At 38.6% G+C, this 18809-nt stretch overlaps 4 protein-coding genes across 4 annotated transcripts; 1 reads left to right on the forward strand and 3 right to left on the reverse strand.

Annotated features, from left to right (window-relative positions):
- On the forward strand, nucleotides 1672-5108 carry LOC105177393 (lysine histidine transporter 1). Its single transcript, XM_011100531.2, has 8 exons — nucleotides 1672-1857; nucleotides 2874-3031; nucleotides 3128-3511; nucleotides 3612-4005; nucleotides 4100-4205; nucleotides 4308-4399; nucleotides 4499-4567; nucleotides 4660-5108. The coding sequence occupies exons 1-8, from the start codon at nucleotides 1822-1824 to the stop codon at nucleotides 4756-4758; spliced, it is 1338 nt and encodes a 445-aa protein (XP_011098833.1). The 5' UTR covers nucleotides 1672-1821; the 3' UTR covers nucleotides 4759-5108.
- On the reverse strand, nucleotides 6574-7897 carry LOC105177394 (TLC domain-containing protein At5g14285). The gene has a single exon (XM_011100532.2). The coding sequence runs from the start codon at nucleotides 7477-7479 to the stop codon at nucleotides 6730-6732; it is 750 nt and encodes a 249-aa protein (XP_011098834.1). The 5' UTR covers nucleotides 7480-7897; the 3' UTR covers nucleotides 6574-6729.
- Nucleotides 8103-14821, reverse strand: LOC105177395 (transcription factor GTE8). The gene is made up of 11 exons (XM_011100533.2): nucleotides 14344-14821; nucleotides 12709-13966; nucleotides 12542-12590; nucleotides 12322-12441; nucleotides 10856-10917; nucleotides 10638-10704; nucleotides 9471-9551; nucleotides 9280-9395; nucleotides 9133-9199; nucleotides 8899-9029; nucleotides 8103-8796 (listed from the first exon to the last, which is right to left on the reverse strand). Exons 2-11 carry the CDS (start codon nucleotides 13906-13908, stop codon nucleotides 8527-8529), a joined length of 2163 nt encoding a protein of 720 aa, XP_011098835.1. The 5' UTR covers nucleotides 13909-13966; nucleotides 14344-14821; the 3' UTR covers nucleotides 8103-8526.
- Nucleotides 15244-18485, reverse strand: LOC105177509 (SNF2 domain-containing protein CLASSY 3-like). Its single transcript, XM_020699016.1, has 2 exons — nucleotides 17713-18485; nucleotides 15244-17589 (listed from the first exon to the last, which is right to left on the reverse strand). The coding sequence occupies exon 2, from the start codon at nucleotides 17320-17322 to the stop codon at nucleotides 15370-15372; it is 1953 nt and encodes a 650-aa protein (XP_020554675.1). The 5' UTR covers nucleotides 17323-17589; nucleotides 17713-18485; the 3' UTR covers nucleotides 15244-15369.

Raw genomic sequence — 18809 nt, forward strand, 5'->3', positions numbered from 1 at the left:
AGTTTGAAGCTACAAATATGAAAGGAACAAGTTGAAAGATTGATTGATGAGATGAATGAATCCCAATTGTCTCAATTTCATTTGACGTAGTATATAAATGAATAGGATGTGGGAGATTCTTGGGAGATGCATAATCAAGAAATGGGGGGTAATGGGTATGGTTGAGTACTTAAGTTAGTGTGTGAGATTCCAAGGAAGACTTGAGTTGAGTACAAACAGAGGTAGCAAGTCAACGTTGCATCACTCAACTTGTGATTCATGATCATGATGATGATGATGGAATTGTGTGTGTGGATAGGAAACCCCTACCCCAATGCAAGCAGCAAAGTTAGGCGCGAAACCATGGATTTCCACGTGTTTGACTACTAATCCGCGATTCTTTTTTCTTTTTTTTTTTTTTTTAATTTTGTGTTTTAAAATAGTTAAAAATAAAATCAAGTAATTCAAAATTAAGACCATGGATTATCTTGATCATCATACTCCACGTTTTTCTTTTTTATTAATTGGGTTCTTTAATTGTTTTTATAACTAAAAATTAATAATAAATTAAAATTTCAAAACTCTCCAAACCTACGTATATAATAAAGTTAAATTATTATAAAAATCAATATTTGTTATTGAGGTAAATTATATATATATATATATATATATATGGAATTTCATTAGAAAGAAGTTATGGGAAAAAACTAGTTTATCATTTAACCACTGGCACAAAAATAGTATATATAGCAGAATAGGTAGCTGTCCCAAACTGTAATCTGTGTGTCACAATACTATACTGCTGCATATATTAATAAGGCTGTCAAAGTATTTTTATACACACACCACACAGTAAATATACATATATCCTATCATATTACGTATAAAATTTTCAATACGACTATAAATATTTTATATATTATTAATTTTTTAAACTAACTTAATTATTTATTATTTGACAAGACATTTCATAAAAATACTTTCTCTAAAAAAAATTAGGCTCGAAAAGTATTAATGTGCCAAGGGTATTTCGTTTTTGGGACTCTCTTACTCGAAACCACAACTATATCATATACTATGTGTGCATATAAGGAATGACATATATATATATATATATAGGATGTTAATAAAAAATATATAATTAATTAGAATTAGGTGTATTTTAATTATAGGTAGGAGAAATTTGGAGGGAAAGTGTAATTTTCCAAGTTGCTGCGAAAAGATCAAGGCTTAATTAATAATATTTATTTGGTGATTAGTGGATCATTAATTTATATATAATATTTGATGATGAGCTGGATTATGTATATATATTATTTGAGCAACCAACTATATATGTAGCAAACAAAATCAGTCCACAAATTAAATTCTTTGCCGAACCAGATATATATGAACTCAGATTCTTTGCATTGAATTTGGACCTAGATTTTTGAAATCATGATTAGCACATCTTTTTGTTGGTAATTACATGTTTCGTTGAAAAAGAGGAAAAACAAGTCATTATTAAGTTGGAAGGGTTTGTATTTGCCGGCTTGGAGAGAGAATTTTCTTAGGAAATAGAGACAGAGAGGAGAAGGGCAGCGTTTGTGTTTGTATTGTTTAAAATTAAGATTGATTGGTATGAAGCATTAATATAGTAATATTGTCCTAAAGTCAAACAAAAACGTCTGCTTCCGCCCTTCCATTTAATTATTCTCTACCTCACCACATTTCATAAGTTTCATCTCCAACAATTCAAATCCTATATATAGATATATGTAAAAACGCTCTCTCTCAGGGTTTTCAGATTTCCCTATCGATCTTCATCACTTTGCTCTTACTCTCCTCTCTCTTGGTCTCACCATGGGAACTCAAGCTGTCGATGACTACTCCAAAAATGTAAGTACCCCTTATTCCCCTACTCATGTGTCTGATATGCAAAATGACTACATATGCCTCCATACATCCATGTCTTACATGCTCTTTCTATCATTCCTTTTTTTTCTAAGTGTCTTAATTTGATCAACTTGATCACTTGTTTCTGTCTTTGGGGCCGAGGTGTTCTTGTATCTCGTATGCATATATATATCAGTAGAACTAAGAATTCAACAGTTGATTATGGTATCATTTAGTACAATAAAACTAAAAAAGTACTAATTCAATATAATGGTATTTCTAAAACATCCACCGTGATCATACTGCCCCACCCGTGGGACTTGGAAATAGATGCAGTTTTCAGGCAAGAATCATGAATTTCAGAATTCAGAGAGAAGGAATTTGGTCTTGTAATATTAAGCACATACACATTCAGAGAGGGAAGAGGACGACGTCCAACTTACGCCAAACACACAACTAACTGCCTTTCTACTTACCTAAGACAAAACAAGTTGACCAGAAACAGCATTTCATTTGCTTTTTAATTCCATCTCCGTCATGATATTTTTCAAACAAGTTGCGTTATTTATGACTCCCCACGTTCCCACCACCTACAGCTGTAATCAGAGGATTTATTTACCAAGTTTTCAACTGGGTTTTTCAAATCTGATACCATGTGTGTTGACTACACACTACACCCTCATCCATCTTATCTAAATCAATTCTCACATGAATCCTTGACTTCTATGATTGTTGGAGTATGTGGTGATTATATTTATTTTCTTGTATGATCGTTGGAATAATAAAACCTATTTACAAAATATTATCACAACATTAATTAAAATGAAATATCTAAGCATTATCCTGTCTTGTCTTGTGTTTTTTAATTACAACAACAATGGGAGTGGGAAACCTGGGTTTGAACCCAGTATCTCATATACGTGCGAACTCAACTAAATGTTGATGGCCATCACTCTTTATAAGCAAATTTTAACAAGTGACTGAAAAAACACTATGTCTATATATATATATATATATAGGTGGATACCCGGACTGCAGAAGAGAAAGCAATTGATGCATGGCTGCCCATCACTTCTTCAAGAAACGCAAAATGGTGGTACTCAGCTTTTCACAATGTTACTGCCATGGTTGGAGCTGGAGTCCTCAGTCTCCCATACGCCATGTCTGAACTTGGATGGTAAAAATTCAATACGCTACAACAAGTTAAAATAGAATACTAGAGAGAAGGAGATGTGATTTTCATTTCTTGAGTGCTAATTGTACTAATTTCCAGGGGGCCTGGAGTAACAGTGATGGTGATATCTTGGATCATTACTCTATACACTTTGTGGCAAATGGTTGAGATGCATGAAATGGTTCCAGGGAAACGTTTCGATAGGTATCATGAACTTGGACAGCATGCTTTTGGTGAAAAGCTTGGCCTCTGGATTGTAGTCCCTCAGCAGCTAATTGTTGAAGTTGGAGTCGACATAGTTTACATGGTTACAGGAGGCAAATCCCTCAAGAAGTTCCATGATTTGGTCTGTCCGGGTTGCAAAAGCATCAAACTTACATATTTTATCATGATCTTTGCTTCTGTCCACTTTGTACTCTCCCATCTTCCCAACTTCAATTCAATCTCTGGTGTTTCTTTGGCAGCAGCAGTCATGTCCTTGAGGTACATATATATTTACTCTTTTCTATTCCATTCAGTAGAAAAGAAACATGAATTCTTGTCAATGGTGCAAATCCTAATATGTTGATTTTGTGTCGTTAAGTTATTCTACAATTGCTTGGGGGGCATCAGTCGACAAGGGAGTGCAACGGAACGTGCAGTATGGCTATAAAGCGACGACCACAGCTGGTACTGTTTTCAACTTCTTCAGTGCGTTGGGAGACGTGGCTTTTGCCTATGCCGGTCACAATGTTGTCCTCGAGATTCAAGCCACAATCCCTTCAACACCGGAGAAGCCATCAAAGATACCCATGTGGAGGGGAGTGATTGTTGCTTATATTGTTGTTGCACTCTGCTACTTCCCGGTGGCTTTCATCGGATACTGGATGTTTGGCAATTCTGTTGAAGACAATATTCTCATGACATTAAACAAGCCTGTGTGGCTCATTGCCATGGCCAACATGTTTGTTGTGGTTCATGTTATTGGAAGCTACCAGGTGAGCCTGAAATTTCACTTTTCTTGTTTGTAGCTAAGCTGCTCATAGGAGGAAAGATGTATAACATAGTTCTGTGTTATACACATGGATGCAGATTTATGCGATGCCAGTTTTTGACATGATAGAGACGGTCCTTGTGAAGAAACTAAGGTTCAGACCTACTTGGTACTTGCGGTTTATCTCCAGGAATATCTACGTGGGTACGTTACTAGCTGCTATATTTTCTTCTGAGTAGGCAAATTGAATGTTAGCTTGATATTTATAACCCCCTTAGGAACTTACACATTTCATCCGGTTTTCAGCATTTACGATGTTCGTCGGCATGACGTTCCCTTTCTTTGGTGGACTTCTTGGATTTTTCGGTGGATTCGCATTCGCACCAACTACATACTTCGTAAGCATTACTTGGAAGTGCTTAATCTATTTTTTTTTCTGTATGGTGTCTTGAGTCAGTAGAATATATAACATAAAAATGGTTGAAACTTTCCTCCAGCTTCCCTGCATCATGTGGCTTGCCATCTACAAACCTAGGAGATTCAGCCTGTCCTGGTTCACTAACTGGGTAAGTTGACTTTCTTAACCCTCTGCTCTTCCTGAAAATGTAAGGGCTTGTGAGAGCTGATGGGTTTGGGTTTTTGGTTCAATGTATTTCAGATTTGCATCGTTCTTGGAGTTCTGTTGATGATCATAGCACCAATTGGAGGGCTAAGACAAATCATACTTCAAGCTAAATCCTACCAGTTCTACTCATAAACATCTCCCCATCCGAGATGCAAACTAGTTATAGTTTTTACCTTTCAGACAAAAACAAGTAAACTTCTGATTCCATCCTTGAGAATGGTCGACACCGGGGGGAATCTGCTCGACTGTTCAGGCATACTGAGAAGATTTTTCAGCATGATGGGTTTGTCAATTGTTTTACAAGGGAAGATTCAGGCTATGAAACCAAAGACAAATTAAAATGATAGTGTTTCTAAAGCTGCTTCGAATTATCTATCTGCATTCGTTGTATGTGTATAAACATGTTTACTCCTTGTTCGTATTCGTTTCATTTCGTGAATGAGGGAAAAAAAAAGGAATATTATGACTACCAAAATTTTGTTTGTTTTCAGGCTTAATGATTGATAAATCAAATGAACCGTTTATTGTCCACACAATTCCAAAATAAGACAATTAGTTTAGATAGAGGACTTCGTGATATAGTATACTGGAGAATTTCACCCTTGAGATTGTGGGTACAAGGCTAACACAACCAACATCCAAGAACTACAAGACATGGGGGAAAGATGAAAATGGACCAAGAAAGAAAACATGAAGAAAACATAATATAAGTGGAATTAATCTAATTACATATCACTAGTTTTTGCGCAGAGATGGATGAAAGAACAGAAAAAACATGTTCTACCATAATATTTCTGAAGTTTATAGAAGTGAATATACGGGTGGAAATAACTACAGAAGAAGAGAAAGGAAGGATATGAGATTATACACAGTATATTCATTTGTTTCAGCTTCCCGGTGTTTTGGTTTGCAATCTATAGACCAAGCAAAATTAGCTTAACTTGGTTCACCCACTGGGAAAGTAAGGCACAAAAAGGCTACAAATGTTACTCATGCAACAACATCCATGATTCATGGCTAAATGCTGCTATCCTATCATAGAATTCAAAAGGTGGAAAAAGAAGAGCAACGGTATATGGGGAAGCAGTTCAGCAGCCCAGCCTGAGAAGAATGCAAGAACATCCAGGTGTAATTCCAACTAGTTCCAGATAGTCGAGATGAAGAACTAGCACATCTCGTTCAAATATTTTAATTCTGCAAAACTTATTGTGGCAGGGACAGAAAGTGGAAGTAACGAAATCCTTGTCTTGGAGTACAGCATTTCAAAAAGAATCCAGCAAAAACCAAAGGACTTATTTCGCACACATTAAAAGGATCTCTGTGTTTCATATGTACTTATGCAATTCTATGGAAACAAAATCCAACTGCTAAACTGGTTTTCCTGAAGCAGACCAATAACCAATAACTTCCTTGGATATTGTTCGGTATGTAGCAAACACACATCTTAAAATCTACAGAGTCACTTATCAAAAAAATTTCATACATAATGCATGATGTAGAACTAACTGTTCATTGTCTGACTGTATATAAGTAAATCATAATATAAAAAAGGTGACCTAGTCGTCCACTACAAGAGGCCAAAATTAAAACATTGCAGTGATAATAAAAGAAGAACTACAATCAAAGGCAGAAATACAGGTAGTCAATCTATATGATTACGTTACACCAACTCCAACAAGAAAATAATTTCGATTCATTGTCTATACGGACATAAAAGATTCCATAGTCAATAAAACAGGCCACCAAACCAGATATCTGTTTGTAATAAACTAGAATATTTTAAGCTGGATAACCATCAGCAACACTAAAACTGAATATTCACTACCTTCAGCTGAAGGCATTTCATCACTGAAATAACCACTAGCGTATAATAGCCCCCGAGAAACACAAAGAATGACAGAAAACATTCATCCATCCAAAGCTTAAAAGTAACACAAAATCTGAACGTAATCATCCAACATAAAACACAATCACCACATTCTTATTGCAAGAACAGAACGAGAATGATTTTGCATTCACATACTTTTCTCACACATTACATAGAATACAATATAGGAGCATTAAACACCTGAAAAGAATGAACTTTTGTTCTTTTTTCAGCATTTATGAAACTTTCTTTTCGACTTTCTTCATCTTTTCTCTGTACATCTGAATCCAAAGATTCGAAATCCACAATATACTAACAGAAATCGCAGTGAAGACAACAAAAACCCATGAAATCCAAACCCATTTCGGTATCACGCTATCCGCAGCCCCACTCGAGTAGAATACCAACATTCGGTACACAAAATAAGGTCCCAAAAAACCCCTGACGACAGAGTACAAAGCATAAAACGGAGGGGACAGGAAATCATACAATTTGGCAGCAAATTTCACATCCGATCTCCTGGCGCTGGCGAGAGTCCAGACATTCTGGCACAAGCTCGTCACCTCGGCCAAAATCAAAAGCACGAGAATGGCGCAAGCCCCATGATAAACAACGTAGCGGCAGGTCAAAAACACGAAGAGAGTGGCTAAATGATGGCCGATGAAGAGAACGTCTGTGGGGTAAAAGATTAAGTAATGGACAAGGTCCATAAAGAAATAGGCAATGCTGTAATCCAGGACGAGACTTTGGAACGGGGTGTTCTGAGAGTGGAAATCCGGTGCTGAGTCAAAGAGAATGGCACGAAAGGCCAAGAACACTGCCGGAGTGCCATGAGCTAGGGATATGGCGCAGCTGGAAGCTTCGGGGCGTAGCCTTCTTGCCCAGGACCGGAAAATGATGAAATAAGCAATGAGGTAGAGGATCAAATAACCGGTGAAAAAAAGAGGAAGAGGGCTTGACAGAAATTTCAGGGTCTCAAAATCCATGATCTGAACACGAGAAGATGAATTGGCCACAAATATAATTAGGGATTTCTGGGAATAATCAGATTATGGAGCTTCGTGTATAATAGAGCTACGGTAGGAGGGAATACAGCAAAGAGAATTGGGGCGGCGGAGGATGGAAAGTTGGTGGTTGCTGATATCGAGGAGTTGAGGTTTTTGAGGTGTTGAAGGAGTTTTTCATGGTTATGGCAGAGGCAGAGCGGTTAACGCCACATTGCCCTCTTTGCTTTCGGATCCATTTGTCTCCCCTTTTTTTGCTTGTTTGGGTTTCCATCTTTTTTTTTTTTTTTTTATTTTTTTATCTTTTTTCAGTTTTTGTCCTTTTTCTTCGTATTTATTGATTGGATGGAATTGATTATTAATATACAGATGTGAAAGTCTAGAGTGGAACGCCTTACATATTCAACATACTTAAAAAACTTACCAAATTCGATAATTTCAACATTGTATCCAAATAAAGCAGAGGTAGAATAAACTTCCATTTTTAGCCATTAAATTCCATTGGTTTATTTAGCGTGATTTTGCTTCAAAGAGAGGAAAAGTCTTATCCACAAAAATCTCTCTGATTTTCATCATCTCCATAGATTTATGAATAAGCCCACACATAAAAAACAAGCCAACAACTTAACTTACATTGGAGAGTTTCTTTGTTTTGGATGGATCCGCAATCAACGAATACATTAGAGTTATAATACACACAACGTACGCTCATTAACAACTATTTCGCCAAGTCACTAGTCCTTTGGCTTTCTGCTTCATACTTCATACCATACTCTTACACATTGTATACCACACTTACTTTGTTGTACAGTAACACACACAAAGCAGTTAGATCACAGGCAACTCTTCTGCATTTCCTATCTTTAGTCTTTTCTTTTTTTAATTTTTTTCCGCTTCCTCACTTTTTTTTTTGGTTTTTCCTTTTTGCCAAAGAATGTTTTCCAAGAATCTACTGCATGCATTTCTTATCCATATGTGGTCTTAATATTCTTGCTTTTAATCAGAAAGTGGTGGGAGCAAAACAGAGACTTAATCAATTTCTCCTTCCTCCACATCGTCAACTGCATTCGGAATGCTTGGGGGGTCCGCTTCCTCTTCCTCATCGTCCACTTTCATGTACAATCCAAGCTGTTCTAAGGGATTGCTGCCTCCAAATTTGAAACTTCCAAAGCCATCTGGTGAGCGATCCGGGCTGGTCTCATCCACAGAACTAGGTAATTGCTCAGGAGCCACAGCCCTCAGCATTTCAAGATCCTCTAGAAACCGTGAATTTTCATTGATTTCAACTGTCTTCTCCATCTAAGTGGGCAAAAAAATTAAGGGGTCCAAGTAAGGATGAAAGCTGCAAGAGCGAGAAGAAATAGACAATCTGAGTGCCGTGGCATCAAAATTTGGCTAAACCTTAAGCAATGCTTCTCGGGCAGCTTCCCTCTCAAGCTCTCTCCTCCTTTTTGCTTCAGCTGCAGCTTCTGCTTCAGCTCGTTTTCGAGCATCCTCTGCAGCTCTGGCTTCTGCTTGCAACCTAGCCTTCTCTGGTCAATTAGTAGGTGATTGTTAACATTATTTCATTTTTTATCACATCGAAAATGATTTCATTCACCATATTCTATGAGGAAGAAATTCATCACTAACAACCTCTCCTTTTGTGCATCTCAAGTTCCTCTCTCTCACGTCGCAGGCGCTCTGGATCGGCCTTATCATCCTTGCAGTAATATCCCAAACATCAATCAAGGTGCATGCACCAGGAAAGTTAACCGAGGCATATGATCAAATGTAACCAACCTGATTTAACGTCTTTTCTCGAGCTTTTAAGATTGTATCTGCAAATCGGTTCTTCAAAAGAGCGGCCCTATACAGCTTGTCAGGAGAGACCTGCCTCTCAGCTTGTGCACTCTCCCCTGATATGTCCAACAACCACAGATAAGGAATGGCAAGTACTTGACACAGCCAATACATCATTTCTTATTGCTTACCATCCAGCTGACCATCTGAATCGCTCGAGTATGGCCTTAGTTGTGAACCTTGTTCAAGCTGGTCCAGTCCACTAACAGATGCTGTAGAAAAACACAATACAAATCAATAAGCAACTTAGAACGATGCTTATAGTCACAGATAAGTTACTGACACCATACAAACAAAGTGCCCATATTATGTCATAGTAGAACCAATGGTGATTGCATAGCTTCTTAATCATAAACCATGAACTTGTTATAATCCACCCCAATTACACAGAAGCCAGTGCACAGAACAAGAATGCCAGAATACAACTGAAGGAAGTCAATTACTATTCTTCCTGACTGCCTTTTTCCATTCTTTCCTCTGTGGTTTTTGAGGTAAAGCTCTAAACCATTCAAAGAATTTTCACCTCAGTTGAAGAAAACCGTATGAGGCCCATATATACAAGCCAAATCCTCCCACTAACCCTCATATTCTTAAAACACTGTCAAATGGCCATTATACACAAGCCAATGACGCCCTCGACACTCACAAATGCAAGTCGGTCATGACCAACTGAAATTACTCTTTTAACAGAGAGTATAGCCAATAAGACTACCACAGAATGGCTGGTGTAACTATTGCATCCAATCACTAAAAATCAATATTGCCACAGGAATGCATATGGATCTTATGTGAAGGTTCATATAAAAACAAAGAGACAAGCAGGCAGGGCAAAATCATATAACAGACCTCATACCCACCAAAGCAGTTTGTATTACAAGAAGAGAGAGAATTAAACTGAACTCCATAGCCAAAATTAAGATTTCATGGCACCGGAACTGCAGTATAAAAGTCCAAAACTGGAAATGGCAGAAATCTAAGAAAATTCAGTCCTGAACAAACATATCATACAACTTCCAATGCAAGCAAAGAATCAACTTTTGAGCAGTCATTCCCCATAAACCAAAGTCCAACAGAAAAGAAAATTTGACAGATAGAACACTTCAAAACAATTGCATAAAATAAAGCAAGATGATATATCTTTGGCTGATCACGAGGACATTGCAAAAAACTTACACCTTAGAGTTTTGTGCTGTCTTCTGAATTACCATATTGAAACCCCAATCCATGAAAATGAAAAGTTTTGGAGAAGAGCAGAAGTCTCACAGGGGGGAAAAAACAAGCAAATATGGAAAACTTACCATGTCCATCAACCAGCTCTTCGGCATCGCCCTTTTTTTCTGAATCCACTGTCTGACCAATATCATCCTGAAAGATATGGATAAACTTTATGATCCAACTTGCAGCGACAGACCAATTAATTAAGATCACATAATTCGACAAATGTGATATTGAAGTTCATAACAAGAAAGGGGAACATAAACAGAAAATTTAGACAACATCCTCACACCCTCAATACCTGAACTTGCTTTACAGCTGAAGAATCTTTGGAGCATTCAGATCCTCTATCAGAGTCTGGACCTGCATGATTGAGTAACATCAGTAAAGTAGCACAACCATAAAACTTAAAGCAAGAAAAATCATCGTCATGTGTCTGCAAAAATAGAGTGTTTTTTTTTGTGTCAACAAGGAAAAGAGAATCTACACTAGGCCCAAAAAAAGTCACAAACCACCAGATCTCAGAAATGGTTGGAACCATCCAAAAGCCAATTGTGTACGAATATTAGCAATTAGCATACATGAAAAGTCTAACAACTTTGGGATGACTATGATTCCAAAACCTCAAGTTTGGACAATACAATGATGGTAGATAAGTTTCCATGAGAAGCTATGACTTAGAAGCCGCAAAAATAAAAGTTGGCTATATTCATCAAGCAACATCAGGCAACAATTTCTCCCTGTTGGGATTAGTGGGCATTCTAATAGTTTGTGAACATTTATACCATTGCAGACATCATGTTCGACGAGAAAGAGAGAATATGGCTTCAAGGACAAGCAGTAAGATCAGCTTTTCATGATATAACCCCTGCTAAACACTCTACATCTCACACCCCTTGCAACGATTACTCCAACATCTTAGAAACACAGGACGACACAATGAAGACCAACTCAATACATCAATCCCTGCTGTAACCCATTCACCCTGCTCCGGAATTGCCAATTCAGACGGGGAAAAGAATCCTCATATTCTTTTTTTTAAAGCAAATATGCAAGTATCAGGTGCTATAATCTTGAACATAAGAAATAAAAAACAAAAGCAAAGAAATGGCTACAAAGATGACATTATATTTCTATTTTCTACAGATCCAAGCAAGCCTCCAAAATTCCTTTATTCTTCCACGGAGTGGCTGTGTAGGTTTCGCCAGAACACCAGATCACGAATTGCATATATGTGAAAATAGAATTTTAATTGAAGTAGGAAAGACAAGCAAAAAAGAACTATTTAATTAAGCTCCGAGAACAATTATTATAGGTATAATCTTTCACCAATGCACCAAAAGGTAGGGGTAAAAGTTAAGCATCAGGTCTCCTGCAATGAAGAGGAACTTTCTTCTTTACCAAACTACAGAGATACGAAAATCATAGACACAAGAAAGTCTGCAAAAGCCTCCGCATTTACCACATTAGCCACTTGCAGATTCAACTTTTGCTCAGAGTTTCAAAATAAGCATAATCATGAATGTGCTTAATTCAAATGTTTTCTGGTGCACAGGTGCCCCAAGCTATTGGACCATCCTAGAGAGGCAGGGGCAAGTATGGTTAAGGTTTCACTTGATGTTTCACGGCTCAAGGAATCAAATAATAAGGTAGCACAGTTGAAAAGTAAAGTTAGAAAAAAAATGTTTAAAAGCAGCATTTACAAGCACACAGTCCCTATACAGGACACATGAACGAATAAGATAGTATTCATGCATCAACATCAACCTGCTTCATTACATTCTTCAGCTCTGCCCCCTGCGTCCTTATCAATCTGAACTGGAGGGTAGCTAGTGACAGGAGCCTCATTACCTCCAATATCAACATCCTCATCGGTAGGATCATTTCCTGAAGTAGTTAACATGAGAGAAACAACGGTCAGGTGGGACACCAGATGGACAGCAGAGAAATGACACTAAACATAGAACAAAATCTCAAAATTTAGAACCTTTCTCGAGTCGCAATGAGGAATTACTAAGCCCTGACACATTTGGCAGCTGACAAAGAGATAAGAACAACATAGTCAGTTTTCGTAATGCCAAAATAGCGCACTTACCATTACGAACAGGATTTTCACTGTAGAGAACAAGAATGCAAACTGATTCAATAAATTACCTCAATCTCACAGGCTTCAGATTTCACGTGGTCCTTCTGTTTCTCTTGTAAATGATCGTCTAAAAGCTTCCTTAAGGTAAACAGGGTGTCATCACTTAGATCATCAATGTCAATTTCGATCTCATCCTCTCCACCATTGCCTCCAGTCGAGGTTTGCGCCCTTAGAAAGTCAATGATACTGTCAGGCAGGTCACCAAGCAAATCTTCCAATTCACTGCTTAATTTATGCTTCTCTTCATCCGTCATCTTTGGCTTGGTAGGCTCTTGCATTACTTCACCCTCTGTTGGGATAAGCTTCCTCTTTTTTGACGGGGGCAATGGCTTAGTGATTTCAGTTTCCTCAAGAATCCCTGAATTGCCAGGTAGTGACTGGGAAGTACTTCCGAGAAGTTTTTTCTCTATAGTTTTCCACCTCAATTCAAAAAACTGACTCATCGTATCAGCCATGATGTGGACATCAGTCCCAGGAGGATTATAGGTCTTTGCATTGGTAAAAGTAAGCCTGACATCAGAAAGAAAATCCAAAGGGCTTGAGTACTTTCCTGAAGCAAGCTTGCTCTTTATTGTTCCCAGATCCATAGGGTTTTTGATAACGTCAAAATAATCAGGAATATTCAGTTTCACCACATCAACGGGTGTGTTAAACACCCAAGCATATTGCTGTGACATCAACTTCTTCAACAAACTCTCACACTGCTTTAGCAATCCTGCATTGGCATTTACACCAGTGTGGGCCGACTCAAACCTTCCTGTAATACCTCGATTCCAACCACGCGCTTTTTTCCCTGGCCCAGAACCTGACACAGATGACTTCTTTACATTCCCTGCTGGCAGACCTTTCTGTTGGGCATTACTGCAGCTGAGAATATCACTAGAAGATGACTTTGTAACAGCAATTGCAGTTCTCTTTTTCTGTGACTCAACTTTATTTTGAAGAACTCGAATCTGCTCGAGCTCTGATGTCAAGCGAAGCACTAAACTCTTCCGCTCATATGAAGATAATTTGGATAAGGGGATAACTTGAATGGGTACAGCAAAACCATCCCTCGAAGCAGAATTTAAATCAATCCATTTCCTCGTAGGTGCAGAACAATCCTCAGCTGAATCAATCCGTCCTGAGCTACCTGATCCTTCAGATTCATAATGGGGAGCAAAACTAGAAGAATACCCTGGCGGAAATCTGTCCTTCTTAGCCATCATTATGTCTTTCTGTCCAATTATTCAGTGTTCTTTACCCAGTAGTGCAACAAAATAGCCTCTGCACAAAGCATTGCAGAAATTGCAATCATGTCCTCGCCAATCTCTTAAATTCACTAGAAAGACGGTAACCTCGCATGATTTCAAATCCACAAACTTATATTGTTTGATGCAACGTATCATTTCCTTTATTCTTTCACAGTTTTCACTTGGAAATTAGTGAAATCAACCAAGCCCATATTAGATTATTAAATAAAAGCAACTGAACCTAAACAGCCAACATCCACCGAAAACAACAGTTCTTATTGCTCCCTCCCCTCCCAACACCCATTTATCCGTTCTCTCATCGGAACTAAATTTAAGATAACTCAAATATCTTAACTACAGCGGCTCTAACATAATTCACTATTTATAAAAGAGGGGCCTAATTATAATTACCTTGACACAAATCCAATCCTCAAAATCCCACAAGAGCAAAATCCAGCAGCAAGAGGCCACCTCAGAAGAGAAGCGCACTATATATATATTATGTGTATATATTCTAAACACCAACTTACAGTAGACAATTTAACAACTTACAACAGGGACCAAAAAGGAAACCCTAGATCGAGAAGTCACAAACCCAAGCTCAAACCCAGATAAATAAATAAATGAACAGATAAAACTGAGGAAATACAGTGTTCGTGAAATCCTATAGTACATATATTTCGACTGACTAAGAGGAAGAGGCCGAAATCAGAAGCGCCAGTCGCTGGAAGAAAGCTTCACGAAGCCCTCCGAACTCCAACTGCGTATACAGAAGATAAATCTATAGATATAGAGAGAGAGAGAGAGAGAGAGAGAGAGAGAGAGTGTGTGTAATAACTTTTTCTAGAGAGAGAAAGAGAGGGAGCGGGTATCTTGAGAGTGGGAAAGTTGTGTTGCTGGTCGTTTACTTATAGACCCGAGTGAGATAGCTGTTCCCAATTTTTCCACCGCCATTTTGAAAATCTGAGCCGCAAAATTATGGCAATAGGCTAATCCAACGGTGATGGCGGGGTATAAGTTCTCAGCCGCAAGATCTGGATCTAAAGAATAATGTAGTAATAAGAAGAGTCTAGGTCCGCTGACTCAGATTTACGTACCACTACCCCTTTTTCCTATAAATTATTTTCAAAATGGTAACTCTTTTTCAATTAACATATAGTGAATGTACGTAAATACATAATAAATATTAATTAGGTCAAATAATCTATTTACTGTTATCATAGTTTTATATATGTAGTTAAACATAATAAAATAAATTATATAACAAAATTTGTGGGTACTTTTACTTTGATACATTCATAAATGCTCAAATCGACTTAATCCCTATTTGTATGAATACACGATACATGTAAAATATTTGATCTCAACAAATAACCAGCAATATTTATACTGATAAGTATGTTGAGAGTTGGAAATGAAGATGAACACAATACAAGTTTACTGCTTAAGATCCACAAACCCGAAAGTCCTCACCAAATCCGATTCCTTTGGCTGGTGAACTATCCTCTCAAACACACTACCAAAACTTTGATGCCCGACCATCGCTTCCAGCACTTTATCTTCCGACACAACCCCATCGCACCCCGCACTTCTCCCCCCACCTCCACCACCGTCACTAGACGAAAAAATCAGCTCAGAAATCCGTTCTTTCTCCGCCTGCCTTGCATATTTCTTCACCTCCATTAAAGTCATCACATGATAAACATAAACCACCTTCTCCTGACCAAGCCTGTATGCTCGGCAGATGGCCTGCCTCTCCACCGACGGGTTCCACACCACGTCTAGCAGCACCACCCTTGATGCCCCGACTAAGTTTATTCCTTCCGAGCAAGCTCTTTGTGATGCAAGTAGAACTTTAGCCTCCCCATGTTTGTCGTTGAACGAATTGATCAAATGCTGGCGCTGCTTTATGCCTTGGTCTCCGTCCATGTAAATTATTTCCCGGCCTTCGTTCCAGGAGAAGTGGGACTTTAGCAGGTTCTTGATGTGGAGTAAAGGGTCGATGAACTCGCTGAATACCAAGACTTTCTCATGGAGACGGATGGAGAGTTGGATCAGCTTGATCAGGAACCGTGTTTTTACTCCAGCATTGGGGTCTGATGCCAGGGATTTCAGCTTTCTTTTGTGATCTGAGAACTCTGGTTTCTCTGCTACAAGTGAAGGGTGGACTGAGATGAGAGAAGCTAAGTAAGCTTGCTCTAGAAATTTGTCAACTCGAGCGACGTTTTGGAGTAGTTTCCTTTGCAAATCCGTTGGTCTTAAGATAACCAAACAGTCTCTCATTCCTGGAAGAGTGTTTTGCAGTATACTACCTTTGTGTATGTGGACGAAAGGTTCGATCATTGAACGAAGCTTCTTTAATCCATCAGCATCACTATCGGTTTTGCTGATGGAACTTGTCAGATTTGCCCACTCATCTCTTGCTGCATTGGCCTTCCTTTTTCTCCCTGCATTCTTAGTAAGATTTCTGCCACAGCTGGTTTCAGACATGATCTGATGAGAAAATCTCGGGTTCACTAGGCAGAGTGTATTATAAAGCTCTGAAAAATTGTTCTGAAAAGGTGTCCCGGAGAGAATTATGCGCCTTTGCGTTGTTGTTTTTGTCAAAGCCTTCCACATTAGGCTTTGATTGTTTCGAGGGGTATGCCCTTCGTCCAGCACTAAAATGCCTGGCAATTCGAGGAGTATTTTCTTGAATTTACCATTACAATGTTTTTTCTCATTTTCTCCAGCAAGCTCCTCAAACAAACGATAACCGACTCCCAATATACTTCCACCCTTCATCCAGGAGTACAGCTTTATGAATCGGTTGTAGTCTTTGTTCTTTTCTTGATTCCCTGTTTGGCCAATAATACCGGCAGCAATTGCAGTTTCCTCACTAGATAGCTTTGCCTCATTCAAATTGTGGAACCTTATGCCGACGTTCCATTTCTTGAGTTCTTGTTCCCAAGTCAGGAGCATGCCTCGTGGAGCTATAATCACAGGGCGACAGGCCGGGTATAGCTTCATGAATGTTTGGAGAAACACAATGGTCAGTCGGGTTTTGCCAGTGCCAGGGGCGTGCGAGATTATGCAGCCTCTTCCACCATTCCCTGGTAGCTTTTCCAGTTTCTTGATGTGAATGTCTCCAGCTATGTTCCTCCACAAGAACTTGAATCCGTCCAGTTGATGTGGGTACAGTTCTTTATCAGCATCAGGAATCAAATCCAAAACTGTGCCCTCAGAATGAACAGAAGATGACTCCAGATTACCACAAGGAGAGCCCTGAAACGGAATTTGATTCATGATGGAGTTCTGTGATTCTACCACGTACTTCCTTTCATGTCTCTCGGGAGATTCCACATACTGCAGGAGATAAGAGAAACTCAACGCTTTATCGAGTCTTAACATTAGTTGAAATAGTCCTTTTTCAACAGTTGATTTGCCTCAAACTGAGCCAAATCTAGCAATTTTTTTTTATGGACACAGAAGGTGAAATGAGCAAGTTCATATACTTACAAAAGGTGGCAAAACGTATTTTATTTCCAGCAGCACAGCATAACAACACTTGCAAATGATGCCTATCTGTTCATCAACAACAAGATCATGCTCCCCTAGACCACAACGCGCAACCGGATTTTCATCATTATCTGTGGAGACAGTACTTTCATCATCTTTCTGCAGACCACCAACAGAAAACTAAGCAACATTGATCCAGAGTGCATGTTTATAAGATAACTTTGGATGCAGATCCACATAATTCTAATAAATGTCTCTATTTGATTGTAGAGATTAACTTACTGTTGAAGAATTTGTGCATCCAATCTCAGATTCCCAGAGTCCAATTTCTAAATCACTAAACAGAGAGTCAATTTCCATCTCCCAATCTGTTTTCTCTGCTAAACAGGACTCCTGATCATCCGTCAGCCTGAACTTCAATGGCAGCGTAGTATTACTCCAATCATTCTCTTTAACAGAAGCTGGCTTTTCTTTCACTAAATGCCTTTCCTTCCATATTGAGTCCACCAACTTGTTTATCAAATCCACAGGTCCTTCAGCTCCAACGCCATTTTTCCTCACCGCCCTCCCAACCTTTTGTGCTCCTTTCTTCTGCACATATTTGCATATTTTCACTTTATAGTCCTTATCAGAATCATCAGCATCGTCCTCACAGTGACTGCTTCTTTCAGAGTCCTCCAAATCTCCCGAAGACACAGAATTCTCAACATCCTCACTACTCATAGAATCAGCATCCTTCCCAATGCCCTTTTCCCCAAAACTCTCATTCCTAGTCTCAAAATCTTGAATTCTCACATCATATTTCATACCACATCCTTCATTGCCAACACAACCACTCTCTTGATCGGACTTCTTCTTAATCTCATCGTGCCGACTTCTGTAGAACGCGTCCCACTGGCTCCTCGTCCGCCTCGACACCGAACTCAAACAAGCTTTTCCAGCATGCATCGTTCTGCCTGCCAAGAATATCAAGAATCCGTTCAAAATCACAGACATGATCGCACTACATGATTGCAGACTAATAAACACGAGACTTACACGTGCAAGAAAGGATTTACAAACAGAAGATGAGTTCAAAATCTATACAACTGCTTAAACAGATTAAACTTTTAGATGCAGAAATATTCACGCAGGTTTGTATGAGAAAAAGAGAGAAAAAACGAAGGGGTTAGTGTGTGCGTGTGTGTGTGTGAGAGAGAGAGAGAGAGAGAATATAGGAGAAAGTAGAGAGATAGAGATGGGGCAAAAGTTATGGAGGGAGGGATTCCATGAGAGTTGTGATGGTTCAAAATTCTAGTCCGAACTCAATGAATTATTACTCAAAGTTTAATTGTACTTGTTATAGAGTAATTCAATTTCATGTTACCTTATAACGTGGA

This window comes from Sesamum indicum, linkage group LG15, assembly GCF_000512975.1.
Source record: "Sesamum indicum cultivar Zhongzhi No. 13 linkage group LG15, S_indicum_v1.0, whole genome shotgun sequence".
Classification (NCBI taxonomy): Eukaryota; Viridiplantae; Streptophyta; class Magnoliopsida; order Lamiales; family Pedaliaceae; genus Sesamum; species Sesamum indicum.